Source organism: Palaemon carinicauda, chromosome 20 (genome assembly GCF_036898095.1).
Source record: "Palaemon carinicauda isolate YSFRI2023 chromosome 20, ASM3689809v2, whole genome shotgun sequence".
NCBI lineage: Eukaryota > Metazoa > Arthropoda > Malacostraca > Decapoda > Palaemonidae > Palaemon > Palaemon carinicauda.
This window is the reverse complement of record NC_090744.1, coordinates 29,192,983-29,215,314: the sequence shown is the minus strand read 5'-3', so window position 1 is coordinate 29,215,314 and position 22,332 is coordinate 29,192,983. Positions and strand designations below refer to the sequence as shown.

Sequence of the window (22,332 nt, the reverse complement as noted above, 5' to 3'; positions counted from 1 at the left end):
TTCCAAATAGCCCAGGGGTAAAAGGGTTAATAACAGTATAACTCTACAAAGTTGCAGTATACTCTAACAAATGGATACAAAATGCTTACGGTTTCAGATTCTGGTTCTGTTGCTGGGTAGGTAAAAACCTCAACCAATCTTCTAGGTCCTTCTAACTTTCTGGGATCTTCATTATCTCTAATTTCCAACACCCTGAAAAATACATAAATTGAAATTTACCTATCACCAACTGGAATATTTAATACTAAGTCTTGAGATTGAAATGACAAGAGGACAAAATAATGAAACATCATAAATCTAAGTTTTCTTCATAAATTGCCCTGTTCTAACAAATATGAATTTATAATAACTACAAGGTACTATATACAAAAGAACATAAGGAAGTATTAGAGAAAAATATATTAATTTCACTAGAATAAGGAATCAATCACAGACATATCATTTCTCTACAGCAATAAATATCAGTATCAATTTCAAAATTATAAATAATCCTTTAAGTACAATATGCATTACATAATTTTTCATAAAACAAATACAAAAATTACATAAAACAAAATTCTAAGAATAACATTTCTTATTCCTATACTCTCCTGATGTTCATATTGCTTCTTCTCCAGTAGCCCTATTTAACCGACACTTACCAGTAACATTTAAAAATTTTCTTATTTTCTTTCACTTCAATAATCACATGTGATGAGAAGCCCAAGTTGCACGTCAGGTAGTCTACTCTTGAATTTTGAAGTTAACTTTATCTCTCCTCTTGAGAACCTGAAGAGCACCCCTAACATAGATCTGAGGGCTCACTGCTCCTGACATATAGTCCCCTGGGACAGAGCCAGAGGCATATATACAGAATTAGCTATAGCAGACACACTTGATGAGAGAACGAAAGAAGTGAAAGACCTCTTCGGTGTATTGTTGGATGTTGCCAAGATAGATCCCAGAATTTCATATAAGGTCTGTGTCTTCTTCAGTTGCACAAAAAATAGGCTTATTGAGAAAGTCTTTCAAGATTTTCGGTGATCAATCTATTCTGAAGAAGAGTTTTAATTCTTTCATTCTACCTTGTTTTGAGTATTGTTCTCCTGTCTGGTGTTCAGCTGCTGATTCTCATCTTAATTTGTTGGACAGAAACTTACGGTCTATTAAATTTCTTATTCCTGATCTAGATATTAATCTCTGGCACCGTCGTTCAATTAGTTCATTATGCATGTTGCATAAGATTTTTCATAACTCTGACCATCCTTTACATTCAGATCTCCCAGGACAATTCTATCCTGTTCGTAATACTAGGCAGGCAGTTAATTCTAATAGCCAGGCCTTCTCCATCATGAGGCTCAATACTACGTAGTACTCTAGAAGTTTTATTCCAGCTGTGACCAAGTTGTGGAATGATCTTCCTAATCGGGTGGTTGAATCAGTAGAACTTCAAAAGTTCAAAGTTGGAGCAAATGCTTTTTTGTTGACCAGGCGGACATGAGTCTTTTTATAGCTTATTTATGACATATTTGTTTTTGTTTTTGTTGTTGTTAATAGTTTATATATGACATGTCTGTTTTGACGTTGTTACTTATTTTAGAATGATTTATTGTTAATTTGTTCTCTTCATTTATTTATTTCCTTATTTCCTTTCCTCACTGGGCTATTTTTCCCTGTTGGAGCCCCTGGGCTTATAGCATCTTGCTTTTCCAACTAGGGTTGTAGCTTGGATAGTAATAATAATAATAATAAGGCTTAGCTTTCTTCCTCCCTTCAAGGTATGTATATGGCTGCAACAGCACGGGAGGCCATGACATACACTCAGCACACCGGAATGATTGTGAACAATCATGCACCCTACAACAAGCACAGAGAATATGTGGATCTACAGTCGGTTTAGCCCATAAGCTGGTTCAATGTTCACCCTTTCCCCATCAATAGGAATTTATTGTATCATTTCCATAGTTCACAAGCATAGCTGGAATTCACTTTTTGCAAGAAAAAAAAATGAAAACATTTGGCGTGGCTGAAGAATAAAAGTCCATCCAATGGATAGAGGGGAGGGGCTACTCGCCCGCGCTCATCAGCTGTTGTTAACTAGCTCGCTAACAAATTCAACAGAAGTTCTAGCTCTGGTGATGACATGTTCCCTTATTTTAAAGGACGAAAAGCTTGTATATGTGTAAAGAGAAATGAGCAGAATTTTCAAGGAGGGAGAGAGGGCTGATACTGCTTTATTGAAAAAAAAATTTCATAAAGAACTGCTTTTTCTTCATAAAAGTAACTTTACAATAACAAATGCTTTATTGCATATACATAGAATTGTTTACATCATTTGTCTGTAAGATTGCTTTAAGATATTATTCTTTATAATGAACAATAAAATTCTATGGTAAAAAATGTATTATTTGATTTGCATGCTTTTGCAGTGATGCAATCACAATTACTTTTGGAAGAAAAATTATTCAAAATGTCACAATTTTTTACAACTTCATTCATCTAGCAGAGAGTAGAATCTCGTAAGTGTGCTATGAGTTGTAAAAGGCTATGTATAAAAGTATTGAGATTAATTATTGATCAAGATGACAAAAAAAACATTCACAAATAGATTAACATTTATATCTACTACTGAAATATGTTATTTTCATTAGTAAAATAAATTTTTGAATATACTTACCCGATGATCATGTAGCTGTCAACTCTGTTGCCCGACAGAAATCTACGGTCGGGATACGCCAGCGATCGCTATACAGGTGGGGGTGTACACAACAGCGCCATCTGTGAGTAGGTTCTCAAGTACTTCTTGTCAACAAGAACTCAATTTTCTCCTCGGTCCACTGGTTCTCTATGGGGAGGAAGGGCGGGTCCTTAAATTCATGATCATCGGGTAAGTATATTCAAAAATTTATTTTACTATTGAAAATAACATTTTTCAATATTAAACTTACCCGATGATCATGTAGCTGATTCACACCCAGGGTGGTGGGTGGAGACCAGCATACATGTTAACAAAGAAGCTAAGTATCCCGAATCTTATTTTAGCCGTTATTCAAAATAACAAACATAAAATAAATAAGTACCTGGTAAGGAAGTCGACTTGAACCATTACTCTGCCTTTTTAAGTACGTCTTCCTTACTGAGCCTAGCGATCCTCTTAGGATGTTGAGCGACTCCTAGGTGCTGAAGTATGAAGGGCTGCAACCCATACTAAAGGACCTCATCACAACCTCTAATCTAGGCGCTTCTCAAGAAAGAATTTGACCACCCGCCAAATCAACCAGGATGCGGAAGGCTTCTTAGCCTTCCGGACAACCCAGAAATATTTCAAGAGAAAGATTAAAAAGGTTCTGGAATTAGGGAATTGTAGTGGTGGAGCCCCCACCACTACTGCACTCGTTGCTACGAATGGTCCCAGAGTGTAGCAGTTCTCGTAAAGAGACTGGACATTCTTAAGATAAAAGACGCGAACACTGACTAGCTTTTCCAAAAGGTTGCGTCGAAAATATTTTGCAGAGATCTATTTTATTAAAAGGTCACGGAAGTTGTGATAGCTCTAACTTCGTGTATCCTTACCTTCAGCCAAGCTTGGTCTTCCTCATTCAGAAGGGAATGAGCTTCTCGTATTAACAGTCTGAAAATAATAGGATAAAGAATTCTCTGACATAGGCAAAGATGAATTCTTAACTGAACACCATAAAGCTTCAGACGGGCCTCGTAAAGGTTTTTAAAATAGAACTTAAGAGCTCTTACAGGACATAATACTCTTTCTAGTTCATTTCCAACCATACGATAAGTTTGGAATAACGAACGATATTGGTCAAGGCCGAGAAGGCAGCTCGTGTTTGGCTAGAAAACCAAGATGTAGAACATGTAGCCGTTTCGGATGAAAATCCGATGTTCTTGCTGAAGGCATGAATCTCACTGACTCTTTTAGCTGTGGTTAAGCATATCAGGAAAAGAGTCTTAAAGGTGAGATCTTTCAGGGAGGCTGATTGAAGTGGTTCGAACCTGTCTAACATAAGGAATCTTAGAACCACGTCTAAATTCCAACCAGGTGTAACCAAACGACGCTCCTTCGTGGTCTCAAAAGACTTAAGGAGGTCCTGTAGATCTTTATTGTTGGAAAGATCTAAGCCTCTGTGACGGAAGACTGATGCCAACATGCTTCTGTAACCCTTGAAAGGGGAGCTGAAAGAGATCGCTCTTTCCTCAGATATAAGAGGAAGTCAGCTATATGAGTTACAGAGGTACTAGTCGAGGATACGGATACTGACTTGCACCAGTTTAGGAAGATTTCCCACTTCGATTGGTTAGCAGGTCCACCCTTAGGGGAAGAGTTCTGGGAACGTCTACTAGCCATCGAAGTACCTCGGTAAGTTATTCTCTCGCGGGCCAGAGGGAAGCAACTAGTGTTAACTTTGTCCCATCGTGAGAGGCGAACTTCTGCAGTACCTTGTTGACAATCTAGAACGGAGGGAATGCATATAGATCTAGATGAGACTAATCTAGTAGAAAGGCATCTAAAAGAACCACTGCTGGGTCCGGGATAGGTGAGCAAAGTATTGAGAGCCTCTTGGACATCGAGGTTGCGAAGAGATCTATGGTTGGCTGGCCCCAGGTGACCCAAAGTCTCTTGCATACATCTCTGTGGAGGGTCCAATATGTTGGAATTATTGTCCCTTCCTACTGAGACAAACTGCTAAGACATTCAAGTTGCCTTGGAAGAAATTGTTACTAGTGAAAAGTCTAGACCTGTTGAACAGGAGAGGAGGTCACTAGCGAACTCGCACCATGTCAGAGAGTAGGTCCCTCCTTGCTAGGAGATGAACATCAAAGCAGGGAGTTGTCCGTGTTGACCTCCATTACTTTGTCTTGAAGGAGAGACCTGAAGCTTTTCCAGGTCAGACGTACTGCCAGAAGCTTCTTGCAGTTAAAATGCATTGTCCTTTGACTCGAGTTCCATAATCCCGAGCATTCCCTACCGCCTAAGGTCGCACCCCAGCCTACGTCCGATGCGTCTGAGAAGAGAACGTGGTTGGGAGTCTGAACAGTCAGGGGAAGACCCTATAAAAGGTTGATAAAGTCCTTTCCTCAGGTTAGACCAGACTTATCTTCCGGAAACCGGGATCGAGACCGCTTCTAGCGTCTTGTCCTTTTCCAGTGAAGAGCTAGATGAAACCGAAGAGGACGGAGGTGTAGTCTTCCAAGTGACACCAATTGAACCACGGATGACAAGTGTCCTAACCAGACTCATCCACAGCCTGACAGGGCCGTATTCCTTCTTCAGCATCTTCTGGATGGATAGCAGGGCTGGGGATTGATCTTCTTGTTCAGCCATGTTCTCATCCGAGGGTTCCTCATCCGAAACTGATGAGGAAACGGCAACGGAGTGGGCAACGTCTGACTCGCTGAATCCGGTCGCACTGGTGGATGCGTGACTGAGCCGGACACAAGATCATGGTACTGCTGCACAGTCTGTGAACTGCCAACCATGGGGATGCGAGGAAGTACAGCGACAACCCGAAACTGTCTAGACTGTCTGGGTAGTACAGACAACCCCTTATCGGGTTGCTGAGGTTGCCGCACTGCGTCACAACAAGTCACCTCTGCTGGTTGTTGAACGTCTTCCCAGTGACACACTGAACGTCCACAACCACCTCCGCGAGTAGCTTAACGTCAACGTGCGACTGGCAACCCACACTGGGTCGCACCGGTGGAGGAACCATCTCAACTGGCGGACGTGAGTAGGATACCTCAGCGTCAACAGGGCGTACAACCAACCGGTAGGAAGGTCGTTGGCAAGAAGGTTCTTCTCCGTAAAAAATCCTCTATCAAGGACTAAGCTTGGACTGCATGTCTTGCAACAAAGCCCAAGGTCTATGGGAGCAGGTGTGGCAACAGACGGGGTTAGCGACTGAAGCGGAACCATTTACCCTCCCTGGAAGCATGTTATGCTTAAATTAAAGTCCATAGGAGGCTAAGCAGCTTAAGGCTCCTCTCCAAATGACAGAGTCCTCAAGGGAATATCAGAAGGAGGGAGAACAGCACTTTCTCATCTACAGGAACCATATCCGAGAAAAGCTAGGTTCTCTCAGTGAGGGTTTCACTGGTGCAAAAGCAGCAGACCAGAAGGCAACGTTATGAAACTGCTTGACAGTCTGTGAACTGTCAAAAACTGAACTGTCAACCACAACAGGAGCGTGAGGACATACAGCACTGGTGTATAAGTAGCAGACCAGAAGGCAACGTCATGTAACTGTTTGACAGTCTGTGAGTTGGCAACAACCAAAGTTGTGTGGGGAAGCCTCAACTCCTGACTGACTAGTTAGCTGCGGGCGAGTGGCGGTAACCACAGTGTGTTGCGGAGGCTGACACACCGTGTCAAAACACGGCAGCTTGAGGTAGCTCACGCACGGCAACGGAGTGCTCTGTGTGTGGGAGTCATCATACATCTGGCAGGGTTGACTGTGCATGGGTGGAGGAGCTCTCACAACAAGAGTGTGAGAGCAGGAAGCCATGCCGGGCGCACAACCGTGGGAGGTGTAGGACCACGGGTGCATTGTCAACCTTCTCCGCAGTCGGAGTGTGGGAGCTGGCAACAACAAAAGCAGAGGGCTGGTGTGTGAGAGGGGCTGCGGTGGGTTGTGGAGCATGCTGTATGGTATGCGGAGCATGCTGTAAGGTATGCGGCGCATGCTGCATGGTCTGCGGAGCATGCTGTAAGGTATGCGGCGCATGCTGCATGGGTTGCGGAGAATGCCGCATAGTGCTGGAACCCGGCAGCTCTACAGAACCTTCCCACTGCTGATGCGGTAGCTCACGCATGTTAACAGAAGGTGCAGCAAGAATATGCGTCTGGCAGGGTGGACTGCGCATCGGTGGTGGAGCTCTCACAGGTGGAGTGTGGAAGCAGGCAGCCGCAGTATCTGCTGAGCGCACAACCTCGGCGGGTTGTAGGTTAACAGGTGCATTGTCAACCTTCCAGCACGATACTCCTGCATGAAGGAGCAAGCTGAGACTGTATAGTCTGCAGCATGGACCACTAGGGTCTATGAAAAACAACAACAAACGGAGCTACTGTCCGTTGTGACTGAGGGTCTAAAACAGCTGGTGCGGCAACAGACGGAGTTACTGCCTGTTGCGGTACCACCTTGCCTCTCTTGGGAGGTGTGCAGTTGTCGTACTGCAGCGAGTCCGAACTGACCCAGTGGCTACACCTAGGCCGTTGGACTTGCGCGGAAGGGACCGACTTGCACTTAAAAGCTGCAAGATTTGGTCCATGGTTTCTGCGAGAAACCTCTTCCGCAGACGAGGAATAAATGGGCTCTCTCGTCTTTGTGTGGGTGGGGTGATCACGTCGGCAACGTGTGTAGATACACCCGAAACCACGGAGGGAAACGTTTGTTCGTCGATCAAGACCTGTGGAACCCATAAGTCCTTCGACATTACTTCTCCCCTGGGCTTGGGAGCTTGTAAGAGGTATCGGACAAGGTGAACAACTGGCACGAACAAACGAACCCTCGAACGCAACACTGTAACACTTTGCGCATATCACTTTATCACTTTTGGTTTTCTGTTTGCACTTATTTCACTGAACTCGAAACTTTAAGTGATTTGTACCTGAAACACGCAATCCTATCCTTCATTAAAAGGTAGTAATTGCGAAAACAGTTTTACAATGTAACAGAAAAACATAATGAAAGATAAAGAATTCAGTGGCTGGAAAAGAGACTAAACACTAGATCAAATAAACTACGTTTAAAATCTCTCACCGCATAAAGCCTGGGAACAAGAATAAAACTCTAGAAACGTTTTACCTTCTTCCCCTATAGCGACTAGGGAGAAGAGTAAAAAACGAGAACAACGTTACCCGCTTGAACGAAACGTTTATTCTCCTCTCTCTCCCTCCGTCTCTATCTCTCTCTCTCTCTCTCTTGACTTAGAACCTGAGAGATGAGCCCAAACTGAAAGGTTTCCCAAATAAAAAGTTCCTTTATTAGAATTAAAACCATTTAAGCTAAGAAAGAATGAACGAAACGCTAGAATCGGTTTACTCTTACTGCAACGTGAAACCGTGAAATACTCTCTCTCTATCGTAACGATAGAGCGCATGTTGAACGTTCTGAACGTCAACAACTGCGGAGACTAAACTAAACGTTAGTTCATCTTTGAAAACAGTACGAGACTATCAAAGAAATTCTTTCAAAAACATTAAAATTAAAATAGCATAAATTCTTAACAGGAAATACGATATGACGGGCTCAATGTTAATTAACTTCGGTTCCAAGTAAGGACCGCCTACTATTAGGAAAGGTCGCATATAAACAAACATAAAATTTAAGTTTTATAAGTTTATAATAAATGGAAAGTTAATCGAAGAGGTCTATAAATGGCGGAGAGATATAAACTAAATCTATAACTTTGTTAAGCAAAATTACCAAAAACCTAAACACACTTCCGTCTAAGGGAAGGGTCGGTCATAAAAAGTGAAAGAGAGTCTATACTCTCTTCGACACCAACACTTCCGTCTAAGGGAAGGGTCGGCCATTTAAAAGTGAAAGAGAGTCCATACTCTCTTCGTCACCATAATTAAATCTATCCAAAACGAGTTCAAGTTTTGAAATGAAGATAAAACCCCTGCATAGCGAAAGCTCAAAACTGGAAAAGTGTACTTCACCAAAAAGTTGTGAAAACAAATCCAGTTAGGGACGGCGTATTAGTAGGTCTTGCCGGTGGCACGACAGAGGAAAAATTGAGTTCTTGTTGACAAGAAGTACTTGAGTACCTACTCACAGATGGCGCTGTTGTGTACACCCCCACCTGTATAGCGATCGCTGGCGTATCCCGACCGTAGATTTCTGTCGGGCAACAGAGTTGACAGCTACATGATCATCGGGTAAGTTTAATATTGAAAAAAGATAATACAAAAAAAACTGGTAAGTCTAATGTACATTGTGTTGATTTTTACTGTACCTTTTATTGTGTTATCCTTCTGTCTTTTTTTTTTTCAAATTGAGCCTTCACAATAATCAAATCTATTCTTGTTAGTTCTCATTTCATGTGTTAAGCTCTAAGTATTTTCAACTACGTAATACTGCCTTTTTCAATAATGTTGCAGTAACTGCCCTCATATCAAGATTACCCATGCAGATATGTAAAATAGAAATTAAGCAAATAGAAATTAAGCTTAGTTGCAAATGAACTAAAATGGCATTCTTTTAATTCTATTTGCAATCGATTAACAATATTGTGTGGCAGGGTTATTTATTTCTAGTGTTTATTTAATGGAATACTGTAGCTTCATACACTAGTATTTTTACCTATCCATCTTTACAAAAGTTCCAGATTCCCAATGAAAAAACTACTAATTTGGTTTCAATTGATTTCCATGCTTATGCCTGGATTGAATAAGTAGGACTATATGATTCAAAGAAACGTATAGTGTACCAGTACTATATAAATTATATCCTATAATTTGCATCTTTCGAATGTTAACCATCAAAAAACACATTATTATCATTAGTAATATTACTGGTATTATTATCATTATTATTATTATTATTACTAGCTAAGGTATAACCATGGTTGGAAAAACGGAATGCTATCAGACCAAGGACTCCAACAGGAAAAAAAATAGCCCAGTGAGGAAAGGAAATAAATAAACTACAAGAGAAGTAATGAACAATTAAAATAAAATATTTTAAGAACAGTCACAACATTAAAATAGATCTTACATATATAAACTATAAAAACTATAAAAAAGAGACTTATGGCAGCCAGTTCAAAATGAAAACATTCGCTGCAAGTTTGAACTTTTGAAGTTCCACCGATTGAACAACTCTTGGAAAAAAAATAAAAGTACCTGAGTCTGTTTGTCTTCACATGCACCAAACGGTTGGAGTCGTCTGGAAAGAACATGAGATAGTCAGGCGATAACTCTTGGTCACAATTACTTCTCCAGATGACTTGACCATCAATTAGAGGCGAACCAGTTTGTAGATCTCGAACCTACAAGACAAAAATTTTAAACATGAGCACAAAGCATGTAATGGAGTAAAAATTATCACCAAATTGAGCATTATACATGGATGTAAAAGTAATCTTTATTCTGGACCCTTTAAAAGAGTTGTTCTAACGCTACATTATATTTGAGACATTTATCAGCACCCACATAAAGGCACAATTTATTAGTCAATACAAAACATTCAAGGATAAGTAATATAAGAGCTTTAAAGCTTATCTTTGAAAGCAATGATTATACTGAGACATCTATGACATGAAGGCAGAGTAGGAAATTTTACTTATCAAAGATAAAACTTTAAAGAATTTCATTCATTACATAAACACAAACCATTGTTCTAAATAGTCAATGCTTCAGTTAAAATTTGAGTGATTGGCTTTGCGGAAAATTATGATTACTAGATGGTAGGAGAAACCTACATAAGGTAATAATCTCAGTTTTTTATTTCCTACCATCATTATAAATATTTATTCCTATAAGATGTTTGCACCCGCCTGTAAAAGATGCAGGGAGTAGCCTTTATGGTCTGCAGAGTTGTATAAAACCGACAAGCAATCTAGAAAAAAGTGGGGTGAACCTTGTTCTGAATCAATGCTTTATAAGTAAAGAAAAGAATTTTGGTAGAAAAATTTACTATTTTGATTCTTATCTTGTAGTCACCATGCTAATATTATCGAATGCACTGCCTTTCCTACCGCTAAATGAAAAACAGAAAAAATCCCTCCATCCCTCCCTTCCAATAGATGGCGCCATGGGAGGAACATCAACCACACGCATAGTTATGATAAGAATTTTGCACTGTATAATAAGAGTCGTTGTAGACCTGTACATACCATAAAATCTTTTGAAATCACTAAAGTTGGAGAGGAGAGAGACAAATATGTAACTACAAGGTAAGTATTACAGTACTGAGATAATAACTTTTAGCATCAAAATTGTTTATTTCAACAAATCTCACCTTTTACTCATCATACTGACTCCCACATTCTTTTGGAGGTGGGTGTGTGATGGAGAAAGATAAAATATAAACTTACTCTAAAGTTAAACAACTCTCAAACCAACATGCCATGTTTTACCTTATAAATATTATCATCATTCCGTGTTTGCCTTGACATGGAATGTTGTCATTTTCTTTGCTTTACCTTCCCTATAGCTAAAAAATATTCCTTTTTTGTATCTAACATACCTACCAAAAATCATGCCTCCTTTCATAAACAATATGAGGGAATACTGTATACTAATCATACAAAAATACATTACATATAAATTACTAAAATAGTACAACCACTATTATCGGCATAAAGTCAAAATATATTAAGAACTAAACAATATTTATTCAAATAATGCTTGGCTAAATTAATTTGGTACTCCACTAACCCGTATTTGCATCATTAATCCCTACATATACAGGCTGATCCCTAGCATTTGGTTCAAAGATGCAAGTCAAGGAGTAGAGTACTGTATGTACAGTCGGCATCACATTCATCGTACGTAGTTCGTTAGATACTCGTAAGGTTGCCAGTTAGTATATTTTATTCCAATTATTGTCATCCTTTTTATCTGATAATAAGTATTGGTGATTAACCTTAAAACCACAGAAGGCATTTCCTTAGTGAATGGTCAATGTCAGTTCAATAATTGTTTATTAAAAGAAAAAAAATAATTTCCCATTAGAAACATCTGCGGCTCGCAATGTATGATATCGAGTGTTCCCCATTTAGTGGCAGCGGGAACTGCCAAGTGCATAACCATTGGCCTGATGTGATTGTATATAACTTTTATAATCCTATATGATTTCTTTTTATAAAACACAAATAAATTTACCATCTAATTAAATGAAATATAAATAAGACTTCCGTTGAAGAGGAAAAAAAATCTAAATCCAAGTTATATGCCCGTTTAACTAAATTTAAAAAAATATAATATTCGAGCTATGCTCGAGTACCTCCCTCACACACACACACACATATATATATACAGTAGGGTCCCGAATTAAGCGTGTTCGAATTACACGATTCTCTGTATCTGCGAGGCTGTTCAAAGTTCGGAGTCAAGCACTACAAAATGTATCAAATCTATTGTCTTTTTAAGTATATTGGTAGCCCTAAATACGGTGATTTATAATAAATGTTACAAAACAATATTAACATTACATTTCATTAACATAATTTCATAATGAATAGCCTATTTAAGGATAAAATTCCACATCAACAATGAAATCAACTGTTAACTGTGCGAGTCCAGCTGACAAAATGTAAACAGAAATGTGGTTACGTTCTCGGCAATCTTTATCTTTCTCCAACCTTACGATAATTGTAATGGTAGTGTTAATGATGGTATATTAAAGCATTATTTTTGTTTAGTACAGTATATTTAAAAGCCTTATTTTTCCCTCTGGGCGTTCAAGGTTTTCACGAGTAGACTGGGTTCGTTTATCGGCAGTGAATAGCCTAAACTTCGGTAACGAGTCGTCAATATTTTGTCATATTTTAAACAGTATACATTTGATTTGCAAACATTGGTTTTGTAGAGTAGACGGTAAAATAAAATCTAGAGAGAGAGAGAGAGAGAGAGAGAGAGAGAGAGAGAGAGAGAGAGAGAGAGAGATTTGATGGCAGAATCTCTCTCTCTCTCTCTCTCTCTCTCTCTCTCTCTCTCTCTCTCTCTCTCTCTCTCCCCGTAAGAAATAAAACCATAGTTCACATATGGCAACTTGAGTTTAAGAATGAAATTAACATGAATATTGTTAGTTGTGGCGATCAATTCCTCGCTTCAGGGGGTACACGAAACAAAAACACGACATTCAATTACAACAGCTGATTCTCTCTCTCTCTCTCTCTCTCTCTCTCTCTCTCTCTCTCTCTCTCTCTCTCTCTCTCTCTCGTTATACAATACTTACAAATAGATGAAGAAACCAAAATCGGTTTTCTTGAAGTGTCAATTAAATACAAAACGAAAAAATTATACCGTGTATACATCCATTTCAATCATAGCTTAAAATACGGTAACCGATTTCGTCCGCAAACCACTATTTTTTAGGAAACACCATTCTATTCCAGAAAATTTTTACTCTTTAAATGTCAATTGCGCTATAATAAAACATGTACTTATGTTGTTAAATTTCGGGTGTGTTTTAAAAATCGAGTATTGCTAACTTATTTTTGTTTTACTTTTGGCTGTGATCACATCAGCTGATGTCTAGCTTCCGCGCGAATACAATAACAAAGAATTGTTTACACCATTTCTTAACTTATTCAAACCATCTATACAGTTAATATTACATAAACACCAATGTGTTATAACCTATCATATTTATTGTTTAGTACTTTAAAACCATCCCTCTCTCTCTCTCTCTCCCTCTCTCTCTCTCTCTCTCTCTCTCTCTCTCTCTCTCTCTCTCTCTCTCTCTCTCTCACACACACATCGAACGTTATAGCGGTAACCTAATTGTTCGGTGACTTTAAAAATAGGCCTAGTACTTTCTTCTTTTACCTTTTTTGCATATGGATCCATAATTGAGGTGGGTACAAGTTGACTTAAACTGAAGTTAGGAAAAGTATTTTGGATATGGAAAGGACAATTATCTTTCGTAACAGTTTAGAATTATCGTAAGTTATCACTCTGTCATTAGCGGCAGTTTGCTATTGTGGATTAAACGCATAAGGAAAAAAATATTTCCAGCTTTGCTACGAATTTAGGAATTTATATGGATACGGTAAGTAAAATATTTGTAATAACATAATGTTTACTAAATGTTTGTAATATCATTAGTTATGACTTAGATCATGTGTGTTTAATGCATTCGTTTGTTTATTATGATCGAAGATGGAGCGTAAACAAATGGAAGGTTTCCATTTCAGGCGGCATCATAAAGAAAAACATTTCATAAATGGCATTCATTTCATTTATTTGAAAGTTCTAATAAAAAATAATTAGAACATTGGTAATAACAAATTCAACATATAATCTATACTTGGTAAAATTGCTGTCAATTCAAAAACACAGATGTATAAATGCGTCTGTTTCTTCGTTGTGATCAGAGATAAACGTAAACAAAACATTAGTTGTCGTTTTCTATTGTGCTTTTTAGCGTGTTTAGGAAACGCATGATATAAAATCGCCTTTATTTTTATAATTCTGGATTTTCAATCGTACAACAAGCTAGTCTATAGAGTGATGGTTTTGCTATTCACCAGTTGTATTATACAATAGATATGACAAACATTAAAATTTGTCTGTATTTTGGGTTGTGTTATAACGGGAAATATATGGTGTTTACACCTATCCTGGTTGTAATTTTAACCATTTTTCAAGTTATTAGAACTTTAAAGTATATTAAATGTTTTATTTATTTACAAGAACAATTTGATATTATAAAGAAATACAGTATAGTACAAAGAAAGTATTGGAAATGGGTAGTAAACACATTTGAATAGGCAAATTGCTGGTTGCCATGACCGCAATGGAATTATTTCTGTTAGTTGTGTGTTTCGAAATTCGCGATTTTCCATTTACACGAGGTCATTAATCGACCAAATTCTCGCATAATTCAGGACCCTTCTGTATATATGTGTGTATGTAAAAATCTCAGGGAAATGTGATGCACAGATACAGAAGAACCACAGGGAAAATGTTGGTGTTAGGTGAGCCCGCCAAGAAAAATGTTCAGCATAGGGTGTAAAGGTAGGGCAAACTCAGTACGAAACATGTAACAGTCTCGCAAGGCACAGGAACTACAATGAAGCGATATGGATTAGGCTCTGAAATCATCGTTCATGTCACTCCTTCACAAAGTACATATTACATGTGGTTTCGAAGGTTTATATCCTCATAGGAACCAAATTCCCTTAACATGTTTGACTTTTGCTGAGATTCCTCTGAAAACGAGAACACTCATAAATAAATAAAATAAAAAACCAACACTTATCACAAGCTACTGTAAGAAAAGATCCAACAGCCAAGAGAGGAATGCAGTGACGTGTGTGCCCGTTGCGGCCAAAAACCGAAGTGGCTATCCTGTGACAGAAGGATGGGCAGGACTTTCCCCTTGTGCCACTCGTCATTAACCAACCACTTTGTTAACAATTCAATAGCTGTTTCAATGCTGCTGAAGATATATCCCTAATTCAAAGGACAAAAAGTTTGGACATGCGTAAGAACAAATAAGTTTTATACTGTATATCAAGTGAAGCTAAATAAATTTACCAAAGTATGCTGATTCATGTTCATGCATTTTGTAAAAGTAACGCATTTAGCAGAACTTACTGAACAGGCGTTTCAAGGTTACAATCAGCCATAGCATTTCCCTGAGACATCCAGTTATAAAATGTATCACAAAAGAAACGTTAATTAGGATTGTCAAACAGAAATCTACAACTGTATCTAGTGAAAATTTTTTTAAAATTTCTGTAGTAGTAAACAGTATATGATTTACTGCAGTTAAACTGTGTATTAATGGCTGCTAATTTCTAACAATAATGCCATAATAAAAAAATATAAAACTACTTAAAAGTACTCTACTAAAAGAAAATAAATTCAATATCCAAAAAATCCTACCACTTACATGTATTTTTTAAAAAGAAATCATTCAAGAAATCTACCTCTAGATGATTATCACACACCGCCCGAATGTATGTCCATGGACACGCTCCCATCCCAAGTATGTCCATGTGTGCGTGGGTGGCAAAAAGAAGAGGTGGGGCTTTAGTAACCAATTCATCGGGTCTCTCGGGGTTTATCAGGAAGTCTATGTTATTCTGGCTACCGTTCACTCTCTTACTCTGTATAAAAGTGAGATAAATCACATACAAAATCAATATTAATACACCAATGAATAGAAATAAATTAAGTACAGTATTTCATCCAATACACAGAAAAATACTTTGTCAAATCCATAAAATTCAACTGGGATTTAGATGTGGTTAATTGTGAATATAGTGATCAAAGGACATTTCTACTTTGGAAAACGATCATAACTATACAGTACCACCGTTATTTAGAAATTTCATCCTAATATCAAATAGCCATTGTAAATACTATTAACATTAAAAGGCTCTTAATACAATATTATAAAACACATTTTCAAAGGTAAAAGACAGAAAGATTTGATTGTTTTTTTCCAGTTTTTGTTGGTACTGAGGCAGGTTATACAAGCTGTGAGTAGCCGAAGCAGATATACATTTTCAATGTATTAAGAATGACTCTTCTGTTCTTAACAAGATGGAGTATATAAATTTACACCCAAAAATTCCTGAGAGCCACAAACATGCATTCGATATGTCCTATCCTACCTTCACCTTTCAGCCTACCTTTACTGCTCCAAAAGTGACCACACAAAGCCTGCAATGGTAATATGAGAGTTCTTTGCAGCCTGACATACAAGCCTTTTACCCAGAGTTTCTACAAGAATATTGTAACTTTGGTCACCCTGCACTTGTTGTTGATTCCCAATCTAAGAGAAGAGGATGGCTAAATTATTTGACTCCTTGTAGCCCAAATACGGAGTTTGCCATGTTTGGCATTGGGAACTTATCAGAGACAGTAACCTTATTCAGTTTACGGTAGTCCACACACAACCGTATACTGTTGTCCTTTTTTAGGACTGGAACAATGGGTGAAGACCAAGGAGAGATGCTGGGTTCAATAATACAGGTATACCTCACCTTAGATTGGTAATTGGTTCCAGGAAAGGCGACCTAAGTTGAAAAACAACGTAAGTCGAATTTACTTGTCACTAGGCTAAATCACAAATAACTATTCCCATTTCTGTATTTTATTTATAAATGCAATTTGAATAATATATGGTTACTAAGAATTTATCTAAGCTTATAAACAAAGACATTTTAATTTTTAATTTAGTACTGAAAAAAGTAATCTAATTCTATGAATAAATGTACATCCACACTAGTAAATGTAGATGTTTACAGTACTTCGCGGGGTGTTTATTTGTGAATGGGGTTTGATCTAAGATAGTATAAAATATAAAGATTTTGTACGGCTAAATAACAATAACAAATTAAAATGTTATAATTATTTTGCAATAGGATAAAATAATTTAGTTGTTACATACATTAATAATATCTTTGTTTCCATCGCGTAAGTAGATGGCTGCGGATCGTCAGCGCCAACAACTGATTCGTCTACGTAAGTAGATGGCTGCGGATCGTCAGCGCCAACAGCTGATTCGTCTGTTGTTGTTGTTCGATGCGTATTTTAGTAAACTGGTTGAGAGTTCATTGAAGTGTGCTCCTCTCTTATTCAGGGATTACGTGATAGGGAGCTAAATCATATCAACAATACTCTGTTAACTTTAGGTAAGTAGTGGACTGCTTCTTCCGGCTGAGGACCAGCAATTTCCAAGGAAAACCAACTTCCTTAGGTTCTTGTTGATACCGTTGTACGGCCACACACACGAGGGATAAAATAGCAACAGACATGCCACCCAACAGGAACAAGTGTGTTGGATGATGGCAGGTAGCACAAAAAAACAACAAAATAACAGTTACAGTTTCTGGAAACATTACATATCCTGGCTTCTTCCATTAATATTCCTCAAACACAACTGTCTGTAAGAACATTTATTCAATTTGAAAGAAAAAGGAAAGATTAAAACGGCCAGATGAGGACGCTGAGATGTACATCTGTACTCTCCAGCAGTTGAAGTCAAAGTGATGGTTAGGATACCTGTTGGGTGGGCGGGGCTTACTTGCCGCCCAACAGCTGTTACTACTACCTAGTTAAAAGTTTAAATAACAATTCCAGCTTCGCTGAAGACATTCCTTTTATAAGTCGAAGATTTGTAGAAAATGTAAGAACAAACATTGTCAATTAAAATATCTGGGTGGGGAAGATTCAATGTTCTTGACCTACTTGCATCCATACTCTGACTTCTGTTAGAGTTTAACTTCATTCCCCCTAATTTGCACCACACAATAATCAAAATATAGACACTAACCTCTATGATACTCTGGGCATCATACACCAAAGTAAATTCTCGTTTTGTCATAACCAGCAACATTCCATCATGGACCTCAACACTTCTCAGCTTCCCATAAGAATGCTTGTGCGGATGGGCTAAAAAAAAAAAAAAAAAAAAAAACAATGAAATTAGAATATTATACTCTTAATATACCTTTCATATTATAACCTCATGTACATTATTTTTCAAGTTAGCTTTTAAACATACAAAATTTAAAACTATTTTCCTAACTAGGCAAATCACTGTTTTTGATAAGAGTATGATTTCAAAGCACTGTAGTTGGAATGGCTTGCTGGCAGATGGAGGGTAAGTCGTGCCCACCCAACAAGCTCAACATTCACTTTTAACTGTAGGACTGGGAGGTACGAGATGGTTAAGGCAGAAAGTATAACTTGAAAGACTCAAGCTTGTATACTTAGATAAAATACAAATTACTTCACAATTTGGGATTTGTTCCTAAACAAATAAGAATCCTCCTCCTCTAATAGGAGACTTATCCTTTGGAGTGAAGAAGTCTGTATTAACCAAATTTGCTGGGAAATGTTAGAGCACCTGGTCCTGTATAGGAGCGGAGGTAATGACTCCTGTTCAACCTCCTAACAACCTGAGCATATGAATGAGGCAGGGATTAAGGTAGGCCCTTACCAGGTAAGTGGTAGATGGTCATGGATGAACCTATATGCCTCTGAGACAGATATAGTGTCTGAATGTATAATCATTATGAGAAATGTGTTTGCACACATTCTATCGATCCTATCCCCCATATGGAATGAGGGGGGAGACAATTCTGAACCAAACATGTGGGCAAGAAAAATTGCTCAGTTATAAGGCTTACCTGCATCTGATGTTTGGTCCCGTACATTAAAGGCTGACTGCTACAATCCAATGGAAAAGAAAGAAAGGGAAGGCTAGGCATCATACCTTTCAATATAGACTTATGTCGCAACCATTATCTTGGATGAGATGCTTCACATCCCATGCGGGAGCTAGGTTTGCTAAAAAAAATATGACAAATTCGAAAACAATTTGTAATTTTCCTAATGATACAAACCTTTAGCTATTTATTAGGAGTATTACTTTAGGCAAAGCTGAAAGGACAAGCCATTAGAATTTAGCGAGGGTTAACTACCATCCCGCTAGTTAGCAGGGGGTGGGGGGGGGGTAGCTACCTACCCCCTTCACTCACACACCTGTGACTGAGCTCACTTTGCTTGGAGGTAGGACTTCAAGGGGGATAGGAATGGCGGGTAAGTTTGTATAAATAGCTAAGGTTTGTATAGTTAGGAAAAATACAAATTATCTATGAATTTGTCATTTGTTCCGTAACTGGAATACAAACCTACGCTATTTATTAGGGGTCACTCACCTATTAGGAGGGTGGATGTCCTTGCCAATCTAGCTTTTTGGCTTTACCTGGGGTCTCCTCTTTCTGAGTAGGTCAGTATAAAAAATAAGGAGACCCTAACACCTCGCTAAACCTTGCTACGAAAGGTCTGCGGCCTACGCAAGCTGTGTTTTGAGATAAAGCAGTGTGACTGTCAAAGGTAAAAGCTATTCCGAGTCTTTCATAGGAAATAACCGAGTTAACCAAGACTTTCCCAATACCACCTCGCCAGGGGATGAGGACGCAACAGTATTGACACAATACTAGGTACACAAGGGAGCATGGTTTACCTACAGTGGTTGAGGTCAGCTTGTACAGAGAACCCAAGCTGCTGCTTTCCTTAAGAGAGGGGAGGATGAAGGAAAGAAAAAGAGCCAGTCATTCCTTTTCATTCATGCAGACTAAAACCAGATAATAGTGCCCTCAACCCTCTGCTACTTGTCCAATAAGGAGCTTAAAGTATTAAACCATCTGTTGTGAAGCCACCATAGGGCCAATAGAGAACGTATCGAGTCTGCTGAAACCAACGAATGCTGGAGGTTCTCACAGGCTTCCAAGGTGCGGGCTGAAAAGGCAGGTCCAAAAGCTTGCACAAATGCCCTGATGATGGCTCCGAAACAGGGCTGTCTGCTGACACTGGCGCTGTCTGAGAGGTCCACTGAAGGGAAGGAAACTGAAAGTTCCTTCTAAGGAGTCTTATCCGGAACCGCTGATCTACATGGGTCCGCCTTAGGTGCCAGTAGTTTTGGGATCTTAAATTTCCCAGGAATGCCCTTTTCCTCCTTCCTCGGCAGTCGTGCTTTTATGCGTTTGCGGGGAGGGGAATGGGGCGACGGTGACCTGTGAAGTGGGTCTCTGCCCATCCCCGGAGAGAGGACCAATGATCTGGAGGGCGATGACCTACCTTTCTGCTCCTGCTTCTTCCCTCTGTGATCACTTACCAGTGTCTTTACGGGTTGTTGCGACTTCATGGAAGTCAATGGAGGATGGTGGCTGCTGTTTTTCGTCTACGTTACAAGTCAAGCAACCTTGGGTTGCTGAAACACTGGTGAATACCTGCTCATTGGCGAGCGTCTATGCGTTGGCGTGCATAGCCTTGATAGAGAAGGCTGACGTGGTGTAGAGTGCCAGAGAGTAGGCGAACGCTGACGGGCTGGCGATCGTTGACGCACCAGTGAGTGTTAACGAGCCGGTAAGGACTGACGTGTCGGTGAACACTGACGAGCAGGCGACGATTGACAATTGGATAGCATTGATACAGCACCGCCTGATGACCTGTGGGGTGAGCGTTGACGTGGCGAACGCCGACGCTTAGGAGACTTCTGACAAGGCGAACGCTGACACTTAAGTGAACGCTGATGAGCGCTTATTGCAGGAACCTCCGTAGGAGATTTATGAGAGGTTGGACAGTAGACAGCAGGAACGCGGCCAGGCGAACGACGTTCCGACGCGACGCGTTGCTTTGGGGAACGGTGGCGAACAGCAGATGCCCAACGCGCTGACGAGCAATGCGTTAGCAGACAATGATCGACAGACAAACGAAGGGGATTGCTCCTCAGGCTGGGGAGTCCTGAACCGAAGTTCAAGGACTAACAGCAGCGTCGACAAGAGAAGGTCTGGAGGCAGGGGAAGGTCGGGAAACAGGAGACATCAGATGAGAAGGTTCCCCCTCTGAGGAGGGCTATGTGGACGAAGCTGACAAGCCAAAGAGGCGTCTCTTCACCGATGGTGAAGGAGCACCTCTAAGGCGAGGAGGAGGGTAAGCACGTCTGGGTCTACAACCACAATGACGCCCCATGGGGGCCGGTGGATCAGCAAGCTGACTGTCAGCAGCAATGCTCCAAAGAGGAGTCTCCATGAGTTAACTCCCTAGGGAGGGAGAAACACTCTCAGCAGAGACATGTCTAGGACTTTGCTACCCACCAAAAGGATATTCAGAAAGGGGAGAAACACAGTCTTTGGCAACGGCGGAATGGAGGGCGGACCCAGTAATCCCAAGGACGGCTATATCTGAAACAATGGAGAGTGTGACATAGACACCCTCCGGGGGAGAGGCGGGGCCGCTTCACTAGGTGAAGCGCCATTGTCTTTCAAGGACCGAGGTTGTCCAGGAGTTAAGCGGACTGCGCTACTACTCGATGGTCCCCTGGAGGAGGCCAAACGATCGAGCTTCGGAAGAAGGCTTCTTCTGCTTTAAGGTAACCTTTGAAGGAGAAGAGTCCTGCCTAGACTTCTTCTTATGCCATCGCCCAAACCTTTTCCATTGGGAGGCAGACCACTCCCGACACTCATTACACTTGTTCAACTCATCACATTGTTGACCCCTGCACACCGGGCACAGGATTTGAGGATCCGTGTCCTTGGCGGACATAAAAGTACCGCAGGTGCGGCCCTAAGGACCAGGGCAGATACGCATGGCCGCAAGAAGAAGTCAACGCACACACAAACACTGAAAAGGAAAAGCATAAACAGAATTAATGGCAGTCGAATAAATGCGATGAGGAAGAGCAGATACGATCGTTCTCCATCCGAGCCAAAAGCAAAGTGAGCTCAATCACAGGTGTGTGAGTGAAGGCGGTAGCTAGCTATCCCCACTAATCCCCCGTTAACTAGCGGGATGGGTAGTTAACCCTCGCTAAATTCTAATGGCTCGTCCTTTCAGCTTCGCCGAAAGTAATACACCTAATAAATAGCGTAAGTTTGTATTCCAGTTACAGAACAACTGTTAATCAGCTACTGCCAGACCATGGTTAAAGGTAACCAAGGATCTGTAGGTATCTGCCCGAAGGTAGCTGGTGTTGAAGGTTGTCTGATGTTTCCAGATCCTGCCCCTTCAACACTTCTACCACTGACAAGTTCTTCCTAAATGCTAGGGTGGAATCCATACACCTAACTTTGTCAGCTTGTGCCTGGGATGGTCCTTCCATTCCCTCGCTTGAAGAAGGATAGGCATGTCTGGTGGTCCCATGA

At 39.9% G+C, this 22,332-nt stretch overlaps 1 protein-coding gene across 1 annotated transcript in view; it reads right to left on the bottom strand.

Annotated features, from left to right (window-relative positions):
- The window catches only part of LOC137660249 (DDB1- and CUL4-associated factor 17-like), a 61,817-nt gene that overhangs the window by 22,064 nt on the left and 17,421 nt on the right, over positions 1 to 22,332 (bottom strand). The window contains exons 5-8 of the mRNA XM_068394990.1: positions 17,955 to 18,073; positions 15,601 to 15,780; positions 9,842 to 9,987; positions 90 to 192 (exon numbers count right to left, since the gene is read on the bottom strand). Coding sequence (XP_068251091.1) covers positions 90 to 192; positions 9,842 to 9,987; positions 15,601 to 15,780; positions 17,955 to 18,073 — 548 coding nt within the window. The remainder of the gene's footprint in view (positions 1 to 89; positions 193 to 9,841; positions 9,988 to 15,600; positions 15,781 to 17,954; positions 18,074 to 22,332) is intronic.